The sequence below is a fragment of the Camelus ferus genome, chromosome 27 (genome assembly GCF_009834535.1).
Source record: "Camelus ferus isolate YT-003-E chromosome 27, BCGSAC_Cfer_1.0, whole genome shotgun sequence".
Taxonomy (NCBI): Eukaryota; Metazoa; Chordata; class Mammalia; order Artiodactyla; family Camelidae; genus Camelus; species Camelus ferus.
In genome coordinates, this window is record NC_045722.1 from 11,274,283 (window position 1) to 11,298,007 (window position 23,725).

Sequence of the window (23,725 nt, forward strand, 5' to 3'; positions counted from 1 at the left end):
CATATAAAGTCAGGAGTGTGTAACTCTTGAACACACTCCCTTTGTAACTATAGGTTTGACATCCCTGGGGCTTGTCTAAGAAGAAAGGTGAAAAGCAACAGATACATCCACCAGGGCTCATTCATTCGATTTATTCCCAGGTTTCTCCTCTTTAAAGAGACCACTTACCAGTTCTTATCCCTCCCCTTAGGCTGAGACAGGTGAGAAGGCATTCGTGAAAGTGGCCACATGACCATGAGGGACAGCTCTCTGGAAAAAGACTTAGCTCAGTTACAAAATAAATACTTCTGGAAGGATTACTGCTCCTCCTGGGCTGTCAAGGCTACCAGTGCTGCCTGTACCTCTTCTGCCTGGGCTGGGGGCAGCAGACAGTCTCGGATGAGAGCCAGAGCAGCTGCCTCTGTTAGGCTGCTGAAGTCCTGGGACATTTTGACAGGGAGGTGCCCGGCCAGCTCACAGAGGGCAACATTGAACGCCTCGCCTTCCTTTACTCCAAAGCTGGGCTTCCGGGCCCACAGAATTACTCGGACCCCTGTAAGGGCTGAGGAAGACGATGTCTTTCCAGGTGGGCCCCCCCGGGTCACAAACAAGTTATGTGCAATCTCGTGGTCAGTCAGATAGTCAGTGGCCCGACAGACCCTGCTTATCAAGGCTTCCAAGTCAGGTCCTGGGCTGCTAGTGTAAAAAAGAAAGCCAGGAGCTGGGAGGGCCTGGAGCAGATGCAGATGGCCCCCAGGGTCCAGGGGTTTGCTGGGGGCCCCCTCCACAGGCAGTCTGTGCGCCAGGTAATAGCCATGCAGGTGGAGATGGTTCACCGAGGCCAGGCCACCTAGGCTGTTGAAGCCAACGCGGAAGCCCGGGTGTGAGCTCAGTAGCACGGCCTCGACCCCAGCCCGCAGTGCCCCTGGCAGCAGGCGCTGGGGGAGCCCTCGGGCGGGCTCAGGTACCAGCAGCACGTGGCCCCACTCCAGGGGGCTGACGTTGATCACCACAAGGATATCCTCTTGCTGGAGCACACCAGGGAGATCGGGTTCCCGGTGCAAATGGAAGAGGACTTCTCCTGGCCGGATCTTATTGAAGTTAAACTGTTCAGGGTCAAACGCCTGCCTCACACTCCTGATGTTCTGGGGGCGCCTTCTCTGCACACCTCGCTCCACATTCAGCTGAGCCACAAAACCCACAGCACCAGGGAGGGTTCGGGTCTGCAGCTCCCCTAGGCGGTAACGGAACAGCCCCAGTTCCATCCGCTGCCTCCAGGCCGAGCAGAGTGCAGAGTCAAAGCGAGACAGTGGCAGTGTGTCTGGGAGGCTGGGTGTGTTCCTCGGCCACTGAATCCCTTCTGGCACAAGTTCCTTCTGCCCGTAGACAAAGTCAGGAATGTTGTGTCCTTCCCAGTCCTCAGTGTTTGGAGGTAGCAAATAGGAAGTTTCATTTGAATCATGTGAAATAGCCATGGGGCTGACCTGAAACAATCATAAGAGGCGAAAAATGCATGATGATATCCCATTTCCAGAGATTTTATTTTTATTTTCAAATAACCTTTACTGTTTGTTCTGATTACAAAAAGTTAATACATGCCTTTGGTAAAATATTATGAAAATACAGAAATCACTCATAATTCACTCACCTGCAGATTAGCATATTTTTTTGCTGAATTAAAAATATAAATCAAAATTGTTTTATTTCTATAAATTATATATATTGAGTAAACTTTCTTAATGGAGGAAAAAAATAAAGATAAAATACAACCTTATCCAATGCCCAGGGGAAAATCGCAATTTACGTTTAACCTCAATTTCACATGTAGATGGGTCTTGATTTTTTAACCAACGTTTAACTTGTACATTTAGGTTGTTGCCAATTTTATACTATTATACACAATGTTGTGATGAACATCCTATGCATCTATCTTTGCAGATGTTTTTATTTTCTTTTAAAATAAAATCTTAGTAGATCGCTGGGTCAGAGTAGGCTCACGGCTCAGGTCAAGCTGCCCTCCAGGAAACTGTACCAGTGTTCCAGTACATGAGGATGGCCAGGGTTTCAAAGCTGACTACTCCTTTTGTGAGAATAGCTTTTCCACTGTTGGGTAGTGATTCCAAATGGCCATGCGTAGAATCATTTGGGTGAGGATGTCCCAATGTGTGCATAAGTGCCCTGGGTCAATCCTTTAAGGTAGAAATCTATGCCTGTCTTCATCTTCCACTGGGCCCCGGGAGCCCTGCAGACCCAGAGGTGTCAGGGAGACGGCCTGCTGTTGGCCCAGACAGGACTTCAGAACAAGGTTTACCTCAATAGTTGCTTCAGAACAAGTTTTGGTATCCTCAGCTCTGCTGGTCCAGAAACTTCACATTAATAAAATACAAAACATACAAAATGACATATTAAAAGTCAAACTGAGTTTAATGGGTATAGAGTTTTAGTTTGTAAGATGAAAAAGCTCGAGAGATTGGTGGCAAAACAATGTGAAAATACTTAACACTACTGAACTATACTTAGAAATAGTTCTTCCAAAAGAATTAAAAGCAGGGTATCAAAGAGGTATCTGTACATCCATGCTCATAGCAGCATTATTCATAATAGCCAAAAGGTGGAAATAACCCAAGTGTCCAACAAAAGAATGGATAAACAAAATGTGGTATATACAGACAATGGAATATAACTCAGCCTTAAAGAGGAAGGAAATGCAGACATATGCTGTAACATGGATGAACCTTGGGGATATCATGCCAAATGAAATCAGCCATAAAAGGACAAAAATTGTATGATTCCACTTATATAAGGTACCTAGAGTGGTCAAATTCATAGAGACAGAAAGTAGAATGGTGGTTCCCAGGGGTCGTGGGGAGGTGAGACTGAGGAATTGTTTATTGACTAATGGGTCTAGAGTTTCAGTTTTGCAAGATGAAAAGAGTTCTGGAGATTGGCTACCAGACAGTCTGAATATACTTAACACTATGGAACTATACACTTAGAAATGGTTACAGTGTTAAATTTTACACTAAGTGTTTTTTAACCACAATTTTAAAAAGGTCAAGATGGTAAATTTTATATTATATAATTTTACCACAATTAAAAAAAATTTTAAGTGAGTCTCAAAATAGATTTCAGAAATCCAGTAATTTGCTGAGCTAAACTTAAGACAGTATTCACTTACTCTCTCATTCATTCATTAATTTATTCAGGTTCAATGCCTATCTCATCCCTACTGCTGACATTCTGGGGGCACGTCTTCCAGGCACCCTGCTCCATGTTCAGCTAAGCCACAAAACCCAAGTACTTATGGAGTAATGCTGTGTATGAGGCAATGAGGACACGGTCACAAATAAGGAGAACAAAGTCCCTATCCTTATGGCACTTACATCCTGGGGTGGAGTCAGATGATAAGCAAAAGGAACACATTGACTCCCCATGGTGATAGCATTTGGTGGGAAATAAACAAGTGATACAACAGAGGAGGGGGATCAGGGCATCCTACATCTACAAGAGGGTGGGGCAGGGCTCTGAGATGACAGCTGAGCTGAGATATGAAGGATGAGAAGAGGCCCCCAGTGAAGAGCTGAGGAAAGTGTGCTCTAGGCAAAGAAAACTGCAAGTCCAAGGCCCTGAGTTGGGCAGGTGCTCGGCCTGTTCAAGGAACAGAAAACAAGCCAGTGTTACTGGAGCGTGGCTGACAAAGGGGAGATGAGGGCCCCAGATGAAGCTGGAGGGGGAGGCCAGATTAGCTGCAGGGCCTTGGTCAGGAGATGGAATTTTTAATTAATTAATTAATTAATTAATTAAATGGCAGTACTAGGAACTGAACCCAGGACCTTGTGCATGCTAAGCAGATGCTCCACCACTGAGCTATACCCTCCTCCCAGGAGATGGATTTTATTCTAAACAGTAAGAAATCACTGGCAGGTTCTAAGCATGAGGATCGTCTGGTATTTTATAAACCTTTCCTAACTGTTGTGTGGAAAGTGGATTGTAGGGGGAGCAAAGGGGAAGCAGAGACCATTTTGGAGGCCTCTCTGAAGGCCAGGTGAGGGATGAGGGTGACTGGACAACACAGATGGCAATAGAGAGAGAGAGGAGCTGGCGGTATGGGTCATGTTGAAGCCTGAACTAACAGGGCCTGCTGACATGCTGACTCTGGGGACTGACAGAAAGGGAAGAACTGGGAGCAACTCGGCTCCAGGAAGCGGGCGCGGCAGCAGCGGCATTTACAGAGGTGAGGAGGCTGGGGAGGTGGGGTGGGGATAGGGTGACTAGAGGAAGAGAGAGATCAAGAGTTCAGTTTTGATTCTTGAGTTTGAGATGTAGCCTGGGCATCCAAGAGAAGTGGTGTCAGCAGCTGGATAGTCAAACCTGGAGGTCAAGGGTAAGGTCTGGGCTGGGTACAAATTTGGAATAACATTAAAACCCAGGGAGAGGGACCAAGGACCCAGGACCAAGGTGACACCAAAAGACTAAAAATATAAGTAAAGACATATTGGTCAACAGAATCAATTGAAAGTAGGTACAGTTGTAATTAAGTTAAAGTGAACTAGGAGGCAAAGAGTATTACCTAGGAATAAAGAGGAATACTTAAGTGACAAATCATGGTGACCACTGACAGGACAGAATCTTTATAAGAAGAGAAAGGGACCACTAGTTGCATATCTTTATCATGCCAGCTATGGGCTGGGGGCTTTCCAAATCCGCTTAGGTGACTTTCACAATAAGCCTGTGCAGTGGGTATCATCCCGGGAGAAAGGTGAGAGATTAAGTTTTGGAGGCTGACAAGGTGTCTGAATTGTAGTTCTACCATTCACTAGTGATGTGACCTTGAACCTCTAGAACAAAGTCTCCTCATCATGGCCTCTGGGCTCTCAAGGCTTAGCTGTGCCTCCCTCTCTCAACTCTTCTCATACCCCTCTTTCCCTTGCCTACTCTGCCCCTCACTCTTCCTAAACTTGTTTCTCTTCAGGACCTTGGAGCTTTCTGTTCTTTTGGCCAAAAATACCCTTGTCCCAGATTTTCTTCTTATGGCTGGCTCCTTCAGGTCTCAGATCAAATGTCACTGCCTCAGAGAAACTTCGTGTGGCCATCCTATCTAACATCTCAAGGAAAACAGGAAGAGGAAAACAATACCACAAGCAGGGAAAAAAATGTCTTGGGAAAAAAACTAAACAAAAAAGGTGGAATTCAAAATCCAAGCATTGGCAAAATATGATGAGTGAGCAAACTTGTACAAGATCCAATCAAGAAACAAAATAATTTTATAACAAGCAGCACTAGAAGCTATTTTTAAGTCAGCCAGTTTCATCACTATTTCAAGGGTTGATCAGGCACAGGAAGGACAATCAGCTAACCAGTCTCACCAGGGATGGCTGGCTGACTCAGAATGACTATTTAATAATTTATAATGAGAATCATGCCAAATGGCACAAAATGTTCTTATTGTCTGGTTGGTACAGCCCCTCCTCCATACAGAAATCTACCAGGAAGCAAAATTATAATCAAAAGGTTGTTCAATAAAGAAGGGTTCAGTCAAGTGAGGTGGCTGGGAGATCTAGATCATAGCTGGTCACCACGGCACACAGCCAATTCCCACATTTTCACCATGAAGTGAGAGTCTCAGCAACAAGTCCAGGGATTCGCCTTGGCTGCCCAGCACTCCCTCTCCTCAGTTTAGCACAGGAGACACTGTGACAGCTTCTTGCTCTTTACCTTTAACTAACTGAAGACCAACCCTTTCTTGGACAGAAAGAGCCAACAGTCAAGGGACCACACTCCAGTCACTTGACTAGTTTTGGTATTCCCACTGCTCTGTAGCCTCTACTTTCCGGAATAGGGTATTTCTACAATGGTGGGACTCACAGGTTGATATCTGAGTCTTACTAAGTCACTCTCAGATGATCACCTTATTTTTGGGTGCCGGGAAAATTAGTCACTCAGCAAGCATTTACTCCACAACTGCCACATATCAGGTCCTGGAGATCATGATTTTCATTGCCCCTCATGGGGCATGCAGTCTAGTGGGGGAAACAGACATTAACCCAATCATCACCCAAGCAAATACAGATTGCAAACATGATAGCATGCTGTCCAGAAGCACTGGGTACTCTGCAAGACAGATTCCTAATCTAGTCTAGGGAATGAGGAAAGGATTCCCTGAGGATAAGACAGAAGAGGAACTGAGAGCCCATAGTGGCTGAAACACAGAAAGCCTGAGCAGAAAGAGAAAGAGGCTGAAGTCAGATTACAGAGGGCTGCTATTTGGTATTTAACCCCTTAAAGGCTTTAAACTGAGACTGACATGCTCATATTCAGACTTTACAAAGATCAGCAAGTGGAATGAATTGAAAGAATCAGGAATTAATTCCTACAATTTTGTCAATTATACCTCAATAAAGCTGAAAACAAAAAGAGAATTAATCTCAGCTCCACTTCCTCAACTCAGCACGTTGTAATCCTCACCTTTTGGAATAGTGTAGATTCATTCATTTATGCATGCATCCAATAAATATTGAGAGCCCACTATGTGTCAAGCATTGTCCTAGAGATTGAGAAGGGACAAGGGCAAAGAGGTCAGCTTCAGTCCCTACCTCCCCTGAGCAAGCAGTCTGGGCGCAGGGTGGGGTCAGAGGACAGCAGTGGGGAGCCCTGAAAAACAGCCTTAGATTGGAGGGACTGCTTTCTAAATGCCGGAGCCTGTACAAGTCACTGAACCACACTGAACCTCTGCATTTCCACATTTGTAAAACGAGAACTTACCTTGCAGAACTGTTGTAAGAATCAAGCTAATCATGCGCAGCGCTTGGCATTCAGTGGACCCTCAGTAAACAGCCTCAGTAGGCAGCAAGGTTATGGTTATTTCTGGAGAGGTAGAATGAGGGTTGCAATACATGTATAGGAAGTGCCGGGTGGCAACGTCTCTGGGTGGAAAAGCCCTCGCTCGGCAGACGGGCAAGCGACAGCGTCGGGTCACTCAGCGAGTCTTGAGGTTTTTCGGTTACCCTGGCTCCAGAGACTTCCCTGATGCCCCTTACCAGACTCCGCCCAAGGTCGCCGTGGCCGTCACCACCTACTGCAGGTGAGGCGGATGCAGCACGCGACTTCCTGCAGGCTCCGACTCGGGCCATACCGACGTCTTGGCGCCCTTAACGCATGCGCAGCCTGCACGCAAAAAAGCACGAGCCGCGGCCCGCCCCGCCCACCCAGGAGGCGGGGCCGTGAGGCCTGGGCTCCGCCCCGGAGCGTCCGGCCCCGCCCCGGGCCCCGCCTCCAGCTGGCCAGGGACCACCCGGAACCGGGATCCGGCAGGCTGAACCGGGCTGGGAGCGCCTGGAAACTTCAAGGAGGGGGCGGGCCCGGGGACGGTGGCCCCTGGAGCGGTTGCCGCGGGGACCGGGTGGTGACACGGCCCGAGGGCGGAAGTGAGAAAGTTGCCGGCGTCCCGAGACGAGTTGGCGGAGCTGTGCGCGCGGCGAGGCGATGGGGGGCTCTGGCAGTCGCTTGTCCAAGGAGCTGCTGGCCGAGTACCAGGTGCGCGAGACACCGGTCTCTAGGGAGCTTGCGCGCGGCTCTGCGCTCGGGAGAGGGGTTCCTGAGTATCGGCAGGGCGGGAGCGGCCTCTGGCCTCCCGGCGGCCCACTGACCTCCTGTCTTGTTTTGCCTTCCAGGATTTGACGTTCCTGACCAAGCAGGAGATCCTACTGTAAGTCCTTTTCCGAACCTCACCTCCGGGATCCTCTAGGGACGGCTTTCCAAGACGGGGGATGGGGGTGGTTGTCTGTCTTACAGATAGGCACACTGAGGCCCCGCCAGAGGGAGGGGCAAGGCCTGCCTGAGGTCAGCAGTTGAGCCAGAACTGGAGTCCAGGGCCCCCAGCCCTAGGCTATGCCCTGTTCCCAGCGCGCCCGACCTGCCCGCGCCGGCGGCCCCAGCTATGCACCGCGGAGCTACCTCGCAGCCTCCAGCCATAGATGGGCGCTCTTTGACCCCGCGCTCCATTGCTTTCTGCGTAAACGAACTTCCTGTCCCAGTCCGTCAGGGGCTGCTGTAGTTCTGGGCTGCTTTGCCTATTGGCAAAGCCAGAGAAGCCTTGCGGAGTCAGGCTCCTTTCCCCAACTTTACCAGAATAATACAGTAACCGTTAACGCTTATGAAGTACTTCCCATGCGCCAGGAACTGTGCTAAGTGGTTGCCTACATTACCTAACTTAACCCTCACGAGGGAGGTAAATGGACAATGAAACAGGTTCAGATAAGTTTGGTAACTTGCCTAAGACTACACTCTGAATAAGAGGAACCCCTTTCCTAGCCAGGTGCCAGCTTTCTGTGGCCTGGGCAATTGAGTAAGGAGATTCCTGGGCTTCCCTTGGTAAAAAACATCCCAATTGGAATGAGGTTGGGCCTAAGGCGTAGACAGTTCAGGATAGCTGCAGGAGCAGTAAGAGATTCCTGGAAAGAGAATGAGATTTCAACTTAGCTCTTTTTCCACTGGTCTTCAGGGCCAGCTTCTGGCTCCTTCCCGACCTCTCCATCCCTTGGGGAGCTCTAGAACCAGGGCCCAGCACAGTGCCTGGGATACAGAGGGCCCTCAGTAAATACCCATTACAAGAATGGACTCCCAGTCTGTACTGCCTTGTGATATAGCTGCTTTCGGCTTATCATGCCTGAGACTCAGAAGTTCAATGTCTGGGGCTTAGCTCCTCACCTGGTTTATGATGGGTAGCAAGGCAAGGAGTGGGGATGTAATGCACCCAGGAAGGCACACCAACAGTTTCCCCTCCTTCTGCCAGAGCCCACAGGCGGTTTTGTGAGCTGCTTCCCCTGGAGCACCGGGGTGTGGAGGAGTCACTGCAGGCACGGGTGTCCTTGGAACAGATCCTCAGCCTTCCAGAACTCAAGGTGCCAGCCCCCTAGCCTCCCTCTGCTACTCCTTTTGAGATCATGCCATCACTGGTCCCCATTCTAGTCTTTTATCTGGTTAGCCCCAATTTCCTGGGGGCTAGGGCTTTACCAAAATTATCCAGGGGAATTATCTAGAAGGATGTTTTCAAACTGAGATTCTCAGACATATTCTTGGAGGTTCAAAGAAGTTTTGTCTGTTAAGAGGAGTTGAATTACCTTATTTTGAGAAATCCTATTCCCGAGGTTGATTGCCTTTCCATAGGGCTGCTGGGAAAATTTGTACACAAAGTGACTGGCCTAGTGCCTGTAAGACAGTAAGTGCTCAATTAAATGTGTTTTAAAATAATCAGCCCATCTTCTTCTCTTTGCTTAGGATGCTTTCCTCTTCCTTTTCTGCTGCCAGGCTTGCCTTTGGGTTAAGCTCTGACTGCCAGGAAGCCATCCCTGTCCCTTCCCCAGCTGAGTCACATTGGTCTCCCTGCCTTCCATGCTGGCCCCAAAGTGCTGATCGTTCTCCCCCGCAATCCTGAACTGCTCCCTCCAGTTCTTGGTGGGGTTGGAGTGTGTGACTTAGGCTGCGTTCCATGGTGTTCATAGAGGGTTTTCTTGCCTAGGCCAACCCCTTCAAGGAGCGAATCTGCAGGGTCTTCTCCACATCCCCAACCAGAGACAGCCTGAGCTTTGAGGACTTCTTGGACCTCCTCAGTGTGTTCAGTGACACAGCAACCCCAGACATCAAGTCCCACTATGCCTTTCGCATCTTTGGTAAGGACCAGGAGCCGGGTGGAACACTAGCCCTTCCCAAGCGGTCTTTGCAGTGGTACTACTTGGGAGCTGGAGGTCATTCATGGAGCCTTGGAGCTCATCCTGACCACATCCTTTTCGGCTTCCTGTGTCTGCTCTCTAGATTTTGATGATGATGGAACCTTGAACAGAGAAGACCTGAGCCAGCTTGTGAACTGCCTTACAGGAGAGGGTGAGGACACACGGCTCAGCGCTTCAGAGATGAAACAGCTCATTGACAATGTGAGCAGCTGGGCCAGGCTGCTCCGGGGCAGGGAGCAGGAGGGAAGGGTTGGGCTTTGGCCTGAAGCTTTCCCTTTCCCAGATCCTAGAAGAGTCCGACATTGATAGGGATGGAACCATCAATCTCTCTGAGTTCCAGCATGTCATCTCCCGCTCACCAGACTTTGCCAGGTATGACTGTGGTCCCCATCTGCTGCATCGGGTCTGGGACATTATTATGACAGGTGGTACCTGGGGTGAGAGAAAGCCTCCTTCTTCCTCTGAATACCTTACAGTAGCTCTTCTTCTGAAGGGAACTCACAGATATGGTACCTAGCTCATTCCAAAGGGTCCTGGGGGAGAGGTGGGTAAGTTTCGGTTTAGTCCCTACCCTCCTTTTCTAGCAGAAAACCCAGTGCACTCTTCTTTTATTCAGCTCCTTTAAGATTGTCCTGTGACAGAAGCCACAGCGTGTGTCCCAGCACCTTGTCAAAGAACCTTTCCACTACTGAGCTGCGGCCAAGGTTACACCTGTGTTGCCAGGGCCGGCCAAGCTGGCCCAGCCTGGAGCTGGCACTGCGCAGTCTTGCCCGGGGCAGGGGAGGGCCCTCCACGTCAAGGCCTCTCCCCTTCTCACTGCCATTGTCATCCGCTCTGTTTGTGTTTCTACTAATCAATAATAAAGGTTTAGAAGTTTTGAGCCTTTGTGTGACACTAGAAATGCTGGCATGAGGAAGGAGTGGGCTTCCAGGAGCCTTTGATCACACTGGGAATAAGGATCTAAAGAAGGAAGTCAGACTGTGGCCGCCTCCCTACCCTCCTCCCGAGGAGCCAGTGAGGGTGTGAGTACACCGTGAGGGTGTGAGTACGCCAGGGTAGAGCTAGGGATGGAGCTCTTCTGGATCCTGACTGGTGGTGTTTACATGAATTTCTCCACGTGTTAAACTTTATAGAACTGTGTCCTAAAAGAAAAACGTCACTTTTACTGGATGATCCTTTTTAAAACTTTTTTTCTAAGTTAAAAACACACACACACACACACACACACACACAACCCAAGACCCTGTGCCCCATCCCTGGACTGAGGTAGAGTGAACAAATCCCCTCACCCACCCTCTCACTGTGTTAAAATTCCCACCTTAAGAACCTGGGAGGTGTGGTTGGCCAAGATGGGCTGGCTCTGGCCCACAAGCACCTCAAAGAGGAGGCCTAGAACCTCCCAGAACTCAGAGAACTAGACCAACCTCAGAAAGCAACAGGCCTTTAAGAGGAAGGGCCATGATTCAATTTCAATTCTAGATTTTATTAAAAAAAAAATGTAAAGTGCATCTTATTAGAAAAAATATAAAACCCACATAAACTCAGGGCCCCTGTGCTCAGGGCAGTGTCAACATCCCTTAGAGTGGAGGCTGGCAGGGTGTCGGGGTGAACTGGGGGACTGGGTTTGAAGATAGGGCCAGGGTGGGTGTGGGGAAAAGAACACAGGTTTGTAGGCTGGGATAGAGGAAGGCAGGCAACCGTCTCTTCCTGGAATTCTGAGGGAAGGTGAACACTGTCACGTACTCTCTCCTGGGCTCACACTGCCCTCTCTCCTGTGGCCACAGCCTGATACAGGCCGGAGAGGTCCAGGAGGTGGGTCCAGGCCCAGAGCCTCCTGAGGGCTGTGGTGCCAGCACGGCCCTCCGGTCCCTGAGGTGACGGGATGACAGCTGCAACAACCTGGCCAGCTGGCACAGGAGGACCCACCGGAGCCCAGCTGGCCCCGGCTCTGCAGTGAGAAGGAGCAGCCTGTGGCAGTAGGGTAAGGCTGAAGGTAGAAGAGGCCAGTTGGTGTCTCCAGCAACCACTCTGGGTGAGCCCAAGGCCCCCACGAGGCTGGGAGGCTGCGAACCGGGTTGGCTGTGTGTGCGGCACTCCTGTGTTGTCTCTCACTCTTCTCACTCTTGTTTCACATTTTCAACTGTTTTTAAACAAAGGGCTCAGTTTACATAAGGAGCACTGTTCTGCCCACCTGGGCAGGCCCCCATCTTCAGCCAGGACCTGTGGGGCCATGGCCGTCTGGCACTGAGGGGGCCTCGCTACTTGGCAGCAGGCCGGCTGGCTCCATCATTCCCAGGGGCTGGGCCCCACGGTGGTGGTCCATGAGGAGTAGAGGTCCAGCGAACTCCTCTAACCTTTCCCGGCCCCCAGAGGGTGGCCGCCTCTGGAAGTCTGCTCTCATACCACGGAGTCCCGGATCTCAGACCCCAGGCGGACCCGGGGCCGGGGACACACTGGGGACACCTCCACGAAGCTGTCCTGGATGCTGAGCGGCCTCTTCTCTGACTCTGTAAAGACCCGGGGCCCTGGGGAGCTGTCTGACAGGGCCTGGTAGCCTCGGTGGTCGAGGTGGGTGCTAGGGGGGCCCATGCCATTGAGCGGCCGGGTCTCAGGTGGCAGCACCACAGGCCGGGTCTTGGGGTGCACGCTGGCACACTCCCCCTGCTTCAGGAAGACTTTCATGCCGCCCCGGTGCCGGTAGAGGAAGAATAAAATGAGGAGCACCATGGCAAACACGAACAGCGCGCACATCACCAGGAACTCGGTCCAGTAGGACTTGTCCACACCCCAGCTGGCCCTGCCACCGGCTGGCGCGCTCACCCGGGATGTGTTGATGATGACAGGCACACTGCCGCTCTGGTCTGCTCGGTCCACCACCACTTCCTCCACTACCTTTGGGCAGTAGCTGACCTCCAGCTGCCGGAAGCCCTCCTCCAGTGACCAGCACTGGAACACCCCCAGCTCCTGCTGGCTGCCCACCAGCAGTAGGTCCCCAGTGGACAGCACGCGGCAGGAGGCCGAGGCATTGACTGGGGCTCCATTGTGCAGCCAGAGCCGGGTTGCCAGGTTGGAGAGGAGGGGGCAGGCCAAGGTGTTCACCGTGTTGGGCTGGAACTGGACTTGCTTGCATGACTTCTCACCTGCCGGCAGAAGAGGGACAGTACAGGGTATAGCGGGGCTGGTGTCCACAGCATCCCCAGGCTCACCCAGCTCCTTGTACTCTTGACGGCAACGCTGGGGACTTCGAGGACTGTGGGTCTCACTTGCCAGGGCCCTGCTTGTAGGGCTGGAAGGATGAGGAAGTGAGGAAAGGCATTTATACCCATCACTGCCTGCAGGAGCCCTCTAGGCAGACTTGGCCCCACCTCTCCTCTACCCTTAGATGGGACACCTTACCTGTTGTTACAGGAGATCGGCCCTTGGAGGAGGAAGTGTTGCAGAGGTCCCTAGCATTGGCCCCCTCAATGTCCTGGATCCATGGCCTGAAAACCAAAGAGAGTCTAGGATAGGCCAGGAACCCGCCATGAGCCTGCATTTCCCCACCCTCAGTACAGTGGAGGCCCTCACACGGCCCTGCAGACACGGGCCTGGGGAAAGGCTCAGGGACCACCAGGCCCAAAGCAGAGGTGAAAGGCAAATGGCTTCCCCACCTCGCTGGGTTGAGCTAGCATCTCCTCCATCCACACAGTACTTAATTCAAATAAAAGTTACTGTAATATTTTCCTGACTTACAAAAGCAGTATGAGCCCTTAAAAAAAGTCTGGAAGGACAGCTGGAGCTGCATGAATGTATGTATCTCTTAAAATTTTTTTAGTTTTACTTTTTGGGGGGAGGTAATTAGGTTTACTTATTTATTTATTTTTAGAGGAGGTACTGGGGATTGAACCCAGGACCTTGTATATGCTAAGCATGTGCTCTACCAGATGAGTTATACCCTCCCCTGTCTGTCTCTTTTAAAGCAATGCACATGCACTGATTTGTTTTTCAGGAAATCTGAAAAACTCAACCAAGCAGAAAGGCTAACAACATTACAAAAATCACAATCCACCATGCAGTGATAATGGCAGGTAGCGTTTTTTGGTGTGTCGCTTCAGGTGTACATATGTGTACTCATATTGGTTTTTTGAAATATAAAACTGGAACTGGAATCTCCAAGTGAAACATGGACACTACAAATGAGACAGATCCCATTTTTATTTTTGTTTATTTTACACATACATGGAAAAATCTGGGAGGATGTTTATCAAAATCTCACTGTGAGTCTCTGTAGGTGGTAGATTAGCGTAGTTTTTATTTTGTTTGTGCTTATTTCTATTTTCTAAGATTTCTATATTTTAAATCTATATTTTAAATCTAAATAAGTGATCCTGAAAGTAATTTTTAATGGGTTTGTTAACGGACTATTACATAGCCCTTACTTTTTGTTACTTAACCTCATTCACATGCCAATCCACATTCTCCTGCAAGGCTTTTCATAACTGTAACATTTCATAATTTACCAAACCTTGTCCCTGCTTTACAGATGGGTAAGGCAAACATAATCTGAACTACAACACTTTTGAGAGTCGGAAGGGAAGCTGACTGATAGTTACACCAAGACCGTGGACACAAATGAGGCTGTGGTGATTCTACAGAGGGCCTAGGGAAGGCGCTTGGAAGCCTAGTGCATAAGGATGGGCAAGTGGGAGGAGCCTTCAGGAGCTCTCACCTGGAGGCCACCTCAGGCTGGTAGAGGCTGATGTGCCTGCAGTGGGAGCCGCTCCAAGCGCAGTAGGGGTCCCGGGCGAGCAGACAGTCCCCACAGCTCTGGTACAGGCTGCAGTTGGCCATGGGCACCTGGACCACGCCAGAGTGTGAGGCAGCATACAGCAGTCCCTGCACAGACACGGGAGATAAGAGGCAGGCACAGGCAGCCAGGGCCACCACCCAGAGTCACATCCGGCTCAAGTGCCCACCAAAGCCACCCCCCAAGGGGCCTCCTCTCGTGCTCTGGGCCCCCACGTGCTGATAGCTTATGCCATAAGCCTGGATCTCTCCATCTTGCTGGGGCAGTGGGGGGGCACTCCGCCTGGATTCTTCCTTTGCCTGCTCACCCTGTCAGTGTCCAGGAGGAGGTTCTGCACAGGCTGTCCTGGTAAGAAGATCTGCAGCTCCTCGATGATGTGCACTCCAGAGCCCATGCTCACTGCCTTGTGCAGCCAGCCATCACCTGCAACACGGACAGCACTCAGGCCCTGCTCCCCACGTCCTGACAGCCAGGCCCCCGTGACTCCAAGCCCGCCCCGCTGTGGGCACTCACTGGTGCCCAGGAAGAGGACGTCGTAAGTGCGGTGCAGGCCAGGGATGCGATGGACCGCCACACGCTGGTAGCGGGCCCGGGGCTGCAGGAGCAGCAGGTGGCTGCGGACCTGCCCATCCATCAGGAAGTGGTCCTTGAGGAAGTTCAGCACCCGGTCGGGGAGCTGCAGGGACGAGTTGATCTTCCTTTCCCGGGCACTGTTGGTGATGCACTGAAGGAGAAGGTGGTGGCTTGAGGTGAGCGGCACTCAGGGCAGCCAGCAGGATGGGGGCCCTGCAGATCCTGCTAGCACTGCCAGCCCTGCCTCTCCAGTGGACAGCGGGGGTATCTGCCCCACCCAGGAGCCATGGCACAGCACTCACAGTTCTGTGGAGCCGATGTGCTGGTGTGGAGGCCCAGGAGCAAAACCAAGGGTATGGGGCACCCAAGGACCCCAGCTGCCAGGGTTCCCCTCTCTGCCCACCCATCACCCCTCCTTCCTGTCCACTCCCCCATCCCCCAGCCCCAGGCCTCAAGAAGCGTGACCACACTTCCTGCTCCTGTAGCTTCCTCTCTCCAGCACTCTCAGGAAGCCCAGGCTGACCAAGGCTTCCTAGCGTAGGGGCATGAGGGCGCCTGCAGTTATACTGCCCGGAGTTTCCTGACTCTCTCTGCCTGAGAGCATTCTCTGTAAAAGCCCCAAGAATTGATACCCCGCAGTGACCCTCGACCGCCGAGTCACAGGAGTTGGTGACAAACACCCCAGTGGGACAATGCTGAGATATGCTCCACGAAGCCTCTCAGGGCCCCAGGGACTGAGCTCCAGTTGCGCACAGTGGTATTAGCTCTGCCCCCTCCTCCCCTTCCCTGTTTCCTCCTGCTGCTTCCTGGGATCACCTCCCATAGAACTGCAGGCACTCATCCTTATCTCAAGGGCTGCTTGGTGAGAAGCCCACTGGACTGGAAGGAAAGAAGAAAGGACTATTTCCCCACAGCCTGTCATTCAGTCACTTCATAACTAAATAAGGAGCTCACAGTAGGGGGTGGCGAGAGGCATGTGCAGTCAGTACCCTGAAGGGAGGTCTGAAGTCATTTCAACATTCGTGGTTACATCGAACCCAGAAAGACAAGCAGGCCTGGGCATTGTCCCCACTTTCAAGATGAGAAAGTGGCTCAGAGAAAGCAAGTGACCCCAGCATGGTGTGGAGACCCATCCTCCCAGCACCCTGCCCTGGTGCAGGGAGCAGCACTCACCGCGCCCGGCCGGGGCGAGGGCACGGGGTGCGTCACGGTGTACCACTGCTGCGTCTCACGGTTCACCTCCTTGTAGAGGCCATTGAAGGCCCTCTGCACGTCCCTCATGGTGAAGACACAGACAGCAGAGCCCTCTGTGGTCCCCCTGTGCCTATAAAGGAAGTGGCCGGATTAGCCCAGTAGCCCTGGGGCTCACAATGAGGCCAGCAGGGCCCAGAGGCTGGCTCCTGGGCCCCAATCCCAGCCACCCCTTGTCCCACTACCCCTTCCCAGCTGGGTCCTGGGGGCCCTACCACTGGGATGTGAAGACCCCATAGAAGAGGGTGTCACGCCAGTCCTGGGGGCTGGGGCTCAGTGTGAAGACGTCTTGCAGCACGTTGAACGGGAAGCCATCGTCAGGCCGCAAGCACAGGAGCTGGGCCTTCAGGAAGGATGTCCAGCGCTGCTGCAGGACCCGCTCGCCCCCCTCGTCACCCTGGGAGAGGAAGAGAGAGGCCAGGGTTAGGCTCAAGCAAGGATGGGATGCTTGGTGTCCCTCACTGGCCCCTCCCCAGTGGTGGCTGAGACAGACATAAAGCCAGGCATGAGTTCCGTTTCAAATTAAGAAGGTTGAGGCTGCAGCATATAGGTCCTGTCACCAGGAGGCTGGCCAAGTAAACAGAGTGCTTTCTTTACTGCAGGATGCCAGGAGAAAGGACGAAGGGGAGTCTGTCCACGAATGACTCACTGCTGAGCAAAAAGGGAAGCTAAAGAACTGAATAGTCAATGGTTTTAAATAATATAAATACATATGTATTTATACATATGCAAAAAAAAAGGATTAGCAAGGAACATTCTAAAATGTTAACAGTGGTCACTTATTGTGATGGGATGGTGGGATTATAACCAAACAGTCGATAATTAGTTATTGCTTACCATGTTCCTAGAAGCTTTCCACAGATCCTAATAACCCTGAGGGAGTTTTGTTATGATTCCCACTGAACAGAGGAGGAAACTAATTTCTCAGTAAAGAAATTAACTGCCCACGATCACACGACCTGCAGGGTTTGCACCCTGGCGGCCTGGCTCCAGTCTATGCTCTTCATCATAGACTGAGGTACAAAGAGGTATCGTGCTGCCTCTTTATCTTGTAAGTGATTTTTGTGTGTATTTTCACATTTTTTTAAGTAAGAAAAAAACAAATGGAGACATTATAACTTGAGAGAGAGAAAAATCAGTAGCCAGGCCGTTCCTCATGAAGGACAGGAGAAAGCCACATGCGGGGTCTCTGGGATGGCCTGCCCCCGTCACCTTGCAGATGCGGGCGATGCGGGACACAATGGTGTTCTCAAAGAACTCAAATTCCTGGCCAGTCTCGCTGAAGAAGAAGTAGATCTTGTCGTCGTCCCCCTGCAAGCTGCCCAGGCTCTCGGGAATGTAGGCTGAGGCCACAAACGCTGGGTCTGTGGGGGCCAGTGGGGAGCACAGTCAGCCCAAGAATCCCAGACAGGCAAGACTCTGTTCTCAGGCCCTGCTGGGGAGACAGGGCCCCTCCTGAGGGCTCCCGTGACTGCCCACTGGTGGGTGGTGGGAAGGCATCACCTTGTAGCCAGTTGAGGGAGTTCTCGGTCTTGGTGGGGCGGAGGCTTTGGCTCCGGGAGATGGCCGGGTCATTCCCCTGGAAGCTGCTGACTGTTCCAGTGTACAGCTCACCATCTGCCAAGAGAACATTCCCATGGGAATGGGCCCTCGGCACGGCCCCTTCCCGCTCAGAGCCTGGAGTGACCCGAATGCTCCGCATCTTGCTCAAGATGGACAGAGGAGGGAGTAGGAACTAAGAAAAGCCCATCCAATGGCAGCCCAGGGTCACTGCACCCCCTGGGAATCAGCCTGGTGTGGGCCCACCAGCTCAGTCCCGGAGCCCACCCTGCCCCCCGCCACATGGAGCCTCAGTGAGCCCCCTGTCCCCTGACTCCAATACTCACCAACCACCAGGGCCGTGGACTTGAAATTGGGGTCAAAAGGACAACGGCCCTTGCCGTCTTCAAGGAGGACATTCCCCACCTTGTCCCGGGCCAGAGTGAAGTTCTCCATGTTCTGCAGCGGAGCAGACGGCAGAGCTCAGGGGCATGTCAGGGAGTGAGTGGGCTTGGTGGGAAAGGAGTGGGGTGTGCCAGAGAGAAGGGAGGTGTCTGATGGGCCGTCCTCCTCATCCCAGCACCCAGGGCATGGTGCCAGCCCCATCTTGCAGTGACCCTATGTGGTGGACACTATTGCCCCACTTGGCAGAGAAGAGAGGAGGCTTAGAAAGGAGATGTGAGCCAGGGAAGAGCAGCGACATGATTCAAACCCAGGTACATCTGACTCCAAAGCTGGTGCTCCAACCCACAGCCTCATAATGCCATCCTCTGTGAAGGTGTGCATAGGGCAGAAATGCAAAGGTGTGCGTGAGTTGAGGAGGGTGGACAAGGTGGGCAGGTGTGACTGAGCGAGAGCAGGGAAGAGAGCTGGAAGAAGCAAGCAGGCGAGACTGTGGGTGCACCAGAATCTTTGTGGGCTGGTAATCCCATCCCCATCCCCTACAGGGCAATTCGGCCATCTGGGCTGTCAGGGCCCACTGCTGCCAAGAAGCTGCTGCTGGGCCCTGCTCTTCAACAGGGGTCGGTGCTAGGGGCAGAAGGAGGGGCAGTTCTCAGGCAAGCCCAGAGTGAGGAGGGGGCACTCACAATGTAGGTGCATGCAGGGCTGAAGGCAGCTGTGCCACAGACGAACAGGTGGCTGCTGTTGAGTGGCAGGAGGATCTTGATGTAGTTTTGACAGTCCCGCTGGAGGAGGGAGGAGGGTGTCAGGCCCAAACAAGCCACCAGGGGGCATCACCGAGTCCATCCCACCAAAGCCAGATTGGGGTGGGGATGGGTGGTGGTGAGGCCTCTGCCTCTTGGCACTCAAAATCCAGAGTAAAAGAGAATCCAGGAGTCTCGTAGGGCAGAGTAGATGGAGGACCAGGAAAAATGTGTGCAGGAGGGGGAGCTCAGGGCTCAGCTAGTTCTGTTTGGAAAACTTTTCGGTCTGGGGTGAAGGCACAGAATCCCTCCCTTTTGAGATGTCTTGGCCCCACCTGGTAAGGAAGCTACAGCCCAGAGGAGGAGGAAACACACAGCCCTGAACCCTGAACCCTGAACCCCAGACTCGCAGATTGCCTCTGAGAGGGCCCAACAGGCATCTCCTACCCAACTTCTGATAGTTCCCCCAAAACTCTCTCCTCTGAGATCTTTCCCCTTTCACTAATGGCAACTCTGTCTTCTCAGTTCCTGACCCCAAACCGTACAGCCAGCCTCAACTCCTCCTCTCTCACACCCCTTGTTTTTCCATCAGGAAATTCTGGTAGCCCCATCTTCAAAATACACCTGGGATCTGAGCATTTCTCACTCCCTTCATTGGGACACCCTGGTCCAAGCCACCATGGCCTCTCGCCCCTCCCTGGTCTCTCTCCCTCTGTCCTCGCTCTATGGAGGCTGCTCTCCACCATGGCGGCTAGAGTGACCCTTTAAAAACGCACGTCAGACCATGTCACTCCTCTGCTCAGCCCGCCAGTGGTTCCCCAAATACCTTATTCCAAGTAAGATCCACAGTCTTATTTCTTCTCCAGGTCAATTCCCTCACCTCCTTCTGATCTTGGCTCAAATGTCACTTTTTTAATGAAGTGTAATGTGACCACTTTTTAAACAGACTGATTTCTTCTTCTTCACAATGATATATCCAGTGTCTAAAAGCACCTGGGCACAGAGCAGGTGCTTAATACATTTTTATTGAATAAAAGAAATCAGGACTTGAACCTGTGTCTTGACTCCAAGACCAGTGCTCTTCTGCCCTCAACTTCACCTCCCCATCCTGCACTCAGGACCAGCAAGCCTCTGGGAATGGTGGGGAGTCCTCCAGGAGAACCCCAGGCTGGCCCAGCCCCCACCCAGTGGTCTGGCCAAAACCAAGCCTGACTATGTCAGACCTGCCACGTCAGGCACCATCTTCAGAGGGACAGACTCCCACGCCAACCCAGTCACTGCTCATCCTGGAAGCCAACGTTTATCTGGGCACTTATTATGTACCAGGTACTTTATACCTATTAGTTCATTGAATCCTAAGTAAAATAAGGCTTAGACAGGCAAATCTACTTGTCCAAGGTCACAGAGATAATAAGTGCAGGGCTGAGATTCAACCCCAGGTCTGGCCCTCTCAGAAGCCTATGCCCTTTCCACCACAGCTGGCTGCATCTGCTCCCCCCTCCGGCCTTCCTCCCTCCTTCAGCCCCCAGAGGCCAGCTCACCTGTGGGTCCTTGCCCTTGAAGCTGCACTGCTGTTTCCTCTCGGCATCAGCGCTCCACAGCAGCTGGGGAATGAGAAAGGGGAAGGTAAATGCAAATGGGAATGAAGAATATGCCTCTCTTTTCCTTCCCCCTCTCCCACTTGCATCATCCTTGGGCCCAGAAGGTCCATTTTCCTGTCCATCTTCCCAACTGCCTTCCTCTGCCCAGCCTAGTCAGCCCTGGCAGCATCTCACCTCCTGGTACCCTCCGCCTGGCAGGAAGCTGACGCTGCTGTTGAGGGCAAAGAGGGCCTCACGGGCACCCACGTACACAGTCCTGCCATCCCTGCTCAGCAGAAGGGCTGTGTAGTTGGAGATGTTTTCAGCTTCAAATCTGAGGAATGGTCGCTTTTCGGAGCCTGGAGAGAGGAAGATGGACATTACCTGGGGGCCATCCCTCTCACGAGAACTCTCTTATACCAACTTCTAGAATGGGCCAATCTTACTGAAGCAGATCAACAAGGCAGTAGGTGGCAAGGGGCTGGGGACAAGGGGAGTTAAAGGAGAGCAGCATTCCCAGACTCTCAAATATTATGTAAGAAACAAACACACAATGATGAATGTAAAAGAACATTAATTATAGCACCACACATATTCATGACAAATTGAAACCACCCAAATGTCCATCCACAGGGCACTGGGTGAAAACAAATCTGAATACTTTATTTGCTGGAATACTATGCATCTGGTAAAATGATGTTGCATTAGAAATTCCAGAAAGACAAGCAAACAAAGTTATATAAGAAAGGCATGGTCAAAATATGAAGTGAACAAAAATATAAAGTGATGGATTCTGAGCACCTAACAGAATATAAGCAAAGAAAGTGTATTTGACACTCTCCTTTGAGTGGCATTAGACCCAAGAGAAGGTCTTGTAAGCACAGCCCACCACCATGGGTCGCAGGGAACATGATCTCCACTGGCAGAGGAATGTAAACATCGGGGCGCTGCTCTTCAACCCCTGGCACCACCTCACAGTCACTCATGGAAGATTCATGGTTAAACAGAATGTAAATGTTACCAATCTTGACCTCAGAGGCTTGAATGTACAATAGACGGACACTGTGAGGCTGCGGGTGAGGGGAGTTGAGGAAAAAGTGGTCTCCATCTCTTCCTCTGAGAACAACGAGGACCATAAGGGACTGTCAATGTTAGCGGAACAAGAAACTGAGGCTTAGGTATATTATTTTAAATCACAGAAGTGACTAAATGGAGTGGCAGAAAATGTATGGAGGAAGTGCGGAAGAGTAATGAAAGTGATGGAAAGCTTTATTGTTCTCAGCAGCAAACCAGTAAGTCAGATAAGCCAAGAAATCATGGAACAAGCATTTGACTTAAGGGGAGGAAACGAGCGTGTAAGTCTGAATGATTAACGCTGCCTCTTTCACCCAGGCCTGGGGGAGACTGAGGCAGTTGTTGCTTTTCATGATAAGAAATTGTACACTTAAAAAAAAATTAACTGCATGTATCCTTGATATAAATTCTAAGTATCTTTCATTGCTGTAAAATATGTAATAAGATACTAATTATTTACCATGAAATGAAAATTAAGATTATAAAACAGTATGTATAGTTAGATTCTATTTTTTGTGGGAAAAATAGAAAAATAGAAAAAAAAAATCCAGAAGGATGAATCACAAAATGTTGAAAAGTGGTATCCCTGGTGGGATCATACGTAATTTTTTTTCCTTTGCTCTTGTTATCATTTTTGGATTCTACAGGTTATACTTGCGTAATGTTAAAGAAATAAATTAGAAGGAGAGAAAGAAGATAAAAAGAAATGCACACATCTATCCACCAGGGTACCATTTGTGCTTTCAGTGACTAAAGGATTTGGAGAGAAATTATTTTAAAAATTCTAAGCAGCTGATAAGAAAAGAAAAACAAGCAAGAAGCAGTAACCCTGCTCAACCCCAGGCGTCTCCTAACTGCCGGTGGATCACAACCACGCAAACAAATAGTTTCATGAAGCTGAGGAAGCAAAAAGTGCAACATGCCAGCAAAGCAGTTGTGAATACGGCCTCATGTGTGTTTGCATGGTGGGTGTTTTTACATACCCTCAGTGTGGTTCCACTAAGGGCAAGGACATACAAAGAAAAGAAGGTAAAATATAAACACTAAAATCAGGAGCAGAAAAAAAAATGTGAAGAAAATGTCTGAACCAGAAACAAAGGACAGATTCACATAAGCAGGTCATAAGGTCCTCAACACACCTATTGGAGATAGGCACTGCATTTAGTGCTGAGCCTCCCAGTGGCCAAGAAAAAAGGGAAATCAAGTTACCTTATCCTCATTATTCAAGAGGAAGAACACATACCAGCCTTTCTATGAAAGCTAAGCTTTTTTCCTAGCCACTAATGCTGAAGGAAGCACTTAGGTAGGAATTCCAAGCAAACACATTGGGACATCCCACCAGCAAACAGGAATGATGGCGTTCCCAAGGCTGTTCCCCACCATGTCTCCTGGTGAGGGAAGGTGCTACCACAAGGTACCAGTGCAGGAATCTAAAGGGGAATCTGCAGTTAGGAGGCTTGTCACTGTAGAACCAGAGTCAAAACCGGGGTTGCACTAGGAATTCACAGGGCAAAGTCCTGACTAATATCCAGAGTCTGAACTCTGCTGCTGAAACCACACAGGGCAGCTGTGGTCTGAAGAGGTTAAGGCCTCTCTTTGAACTCTTAAGTCCAGAATCATACAAGACTGAAGGTCTTTTGCCTCAAATTCCCAACTCCTTACCACTTCCTATCAGCACTCTACACACTGGGAGGCTCAAGGAAAGTTTCCAGCACTAACTCTCCACTTTTCTCAACCAGAAAATTTCCCAACCCACTGGAGCCCAATTATGCTGCTTTTACTTTGTGCCACTAAGCTGATCAGCCTTCTGGAACAAGCAGCCTGACCATTTTGCATTCTGCAGGGAAGAATCATCTCCTGTTAACCACCACAGTGCACCCAGCCTGCCCCAGGAAGGTGCTGTGCTAAAAGTGTTGTAGATATTCCCTGCGTGCCCACAACGGCCCTGTGAGGTAGGAACTGCTGCTATCCCCAGGTTACAAATGAAGAAATAGAAGCTCAGAGACCTTAAGCAACTTATACAAAGCCCCACAGCAAAAGCAGCTGCAGTGGGAAGCTTTCTGGATCCTT

General features: G+C 50.8%; 3 protein-coding genes across 5 annotated transcripts in view; 1 reads left to right on the plus strand and 2 right to left on the minus strand.

The window, feature by feature from the left end:
* Positions 1–115: 115 nt before the first annotated feature.
* Positions 116–7,111, minus strand: GDPGP1 (GDP-D-glucose phosphorylase 1). Of its 2 annotated transcripts, XM_006192583.3 has the most exons (3): positions 6,742–7,111; positions 2,291–2,345; positions 116–1,463 (listed from the first exon to the last, which is right to left on the minus strand). In XM_006192583.3, exon 3 carries the CDS (start codon positions 1,452–1,454, stop codon positions 297–299), a length of 1,158 nt encoding a protein of 385 aa, XP_006192645.2. In that variant the 5' UTR covers positions 1,455–1,463; positions 2,291–2,345; positions 6,742–7,111; the 3' UTR covers positions 116–296. The 2 variants fall into 2 exon arrangements, with proteins under 2 accessions (XP_006192645.2, XP_014421444.2); XM_014565958.2 differs by lacking the exon at positions 2,291–2,345.
* Positions 7,112–7,260: 149 nt separating this feature from the next.
* On the plus strand, positions 7,261–10,587 carry CIB1 (calcium and integrin binding 1). Its single transcript, XM_032469461.1, has 7 exons — positions 7,261–7,512; positions 7,650–7,684; positions 8,771–8,879; positions 9,497–9,647; positions 9,790–9,908; positions 9,991–10,079; positions 10,324–10,587. Exons 1-7 carry the CDS (start codon positions 7,462–7,464, stop codon positions 10,343–10,345), a joined length of 576 nt encoding a protein of 191 aa, XP_032325352.1. The 5' UTR covers positions 7,261–7,461; the 3' UTR covers positions 10,346–10,587.
* Positions 10,588–11,690: 1,103 nt separating this feature from the next.
* SEMA4B (semaphorin 4B) overlaps positions 11,691–23,725 on the minus strand; it is a 51,118-nt gene continuing 39,083 nt past the window's right edge. For both annotated transcript variants that reach the window (XM_032469421.1, XM_032469420.1), the window contains exons 3-15: positions 20,777–20,940; positions 20,543–20,605; positions 18,945–19,043; positions 18,204–18,315; positions 17,821–17,934; positions 17,530–17,681; positions 16,533–16,714; positions 16,240–16,390; positions 15,007–15,217; positions 14,801–14,916; positions 14,416–14,582; positions 13,104–13,189; positions 11,691–12,847 (exon numbers count right to left, since the gene is read on the minus strand). In XM_032469421.1, coding sequence (XP_032325312.1) covers positions 12,105–12,847; positions 13,104–13,189; positions 14,416–14,582; positions 14,801–14,916; positions 15,007–15,217; positions 16,240–16,390; positions 16,533–16,714; positions 17,530–17,681; positions 17,821–17,934; positions 18,204–18,315; positions 18,945–19,043; positions 20,543–20,605; positions 20,777–20,940 — 2,360 coding nt within the window. In that variant the 3' untranslated portion in view covers positions 11,691–12,104. The remainder of the gene's footprint in view (positions 12,848–13,103; positions 13,190–14,415; positions 14,583–14,800; positions 14,917–15,006; positions 15,218–16,239; positions 16,391–16,532; positions 16,715–17,529; positions 17,682–17,820; positions 17,935–18,203; positions 18,316–18,944; positions 19,044–20,542; positions 20,606–20,776; positions 20,941–23,725) is intronic.

Excerpts from the sequence above, each read along its gene's own strand:
- GDPGP1 (XM_014565958.2), bottom strand. The coding sequence starts at position 1,454 with ATGGCTATTTCACATGATTCAAATGAAACTTCCTATTTGCTACCTCCA.
- CIB1 (XM_032469461.1), top strand. The coding sequence starts at position 7,462 with ATGGGGGGCTCTGGCAGTCGCTTGTCCAAGGAGCTGCTGGCCGAGTAC. Across the intron at positions 7,685-8,770 it reads ACCAAGCAGGAGATCCTACT|AGCCCACAGGCGGTTTTGTG; the intron begins GTAAGTCCTTTT and ends TCCTTCTGCCAG. Across the intron at positions 9,648-9,789 it reads CTATGCCTTTCGCATCTTTG|ATTTTGATGATGATGGAACC; the intron begins GTAAGGACCAGG and ends TCTGCTCTCTAG.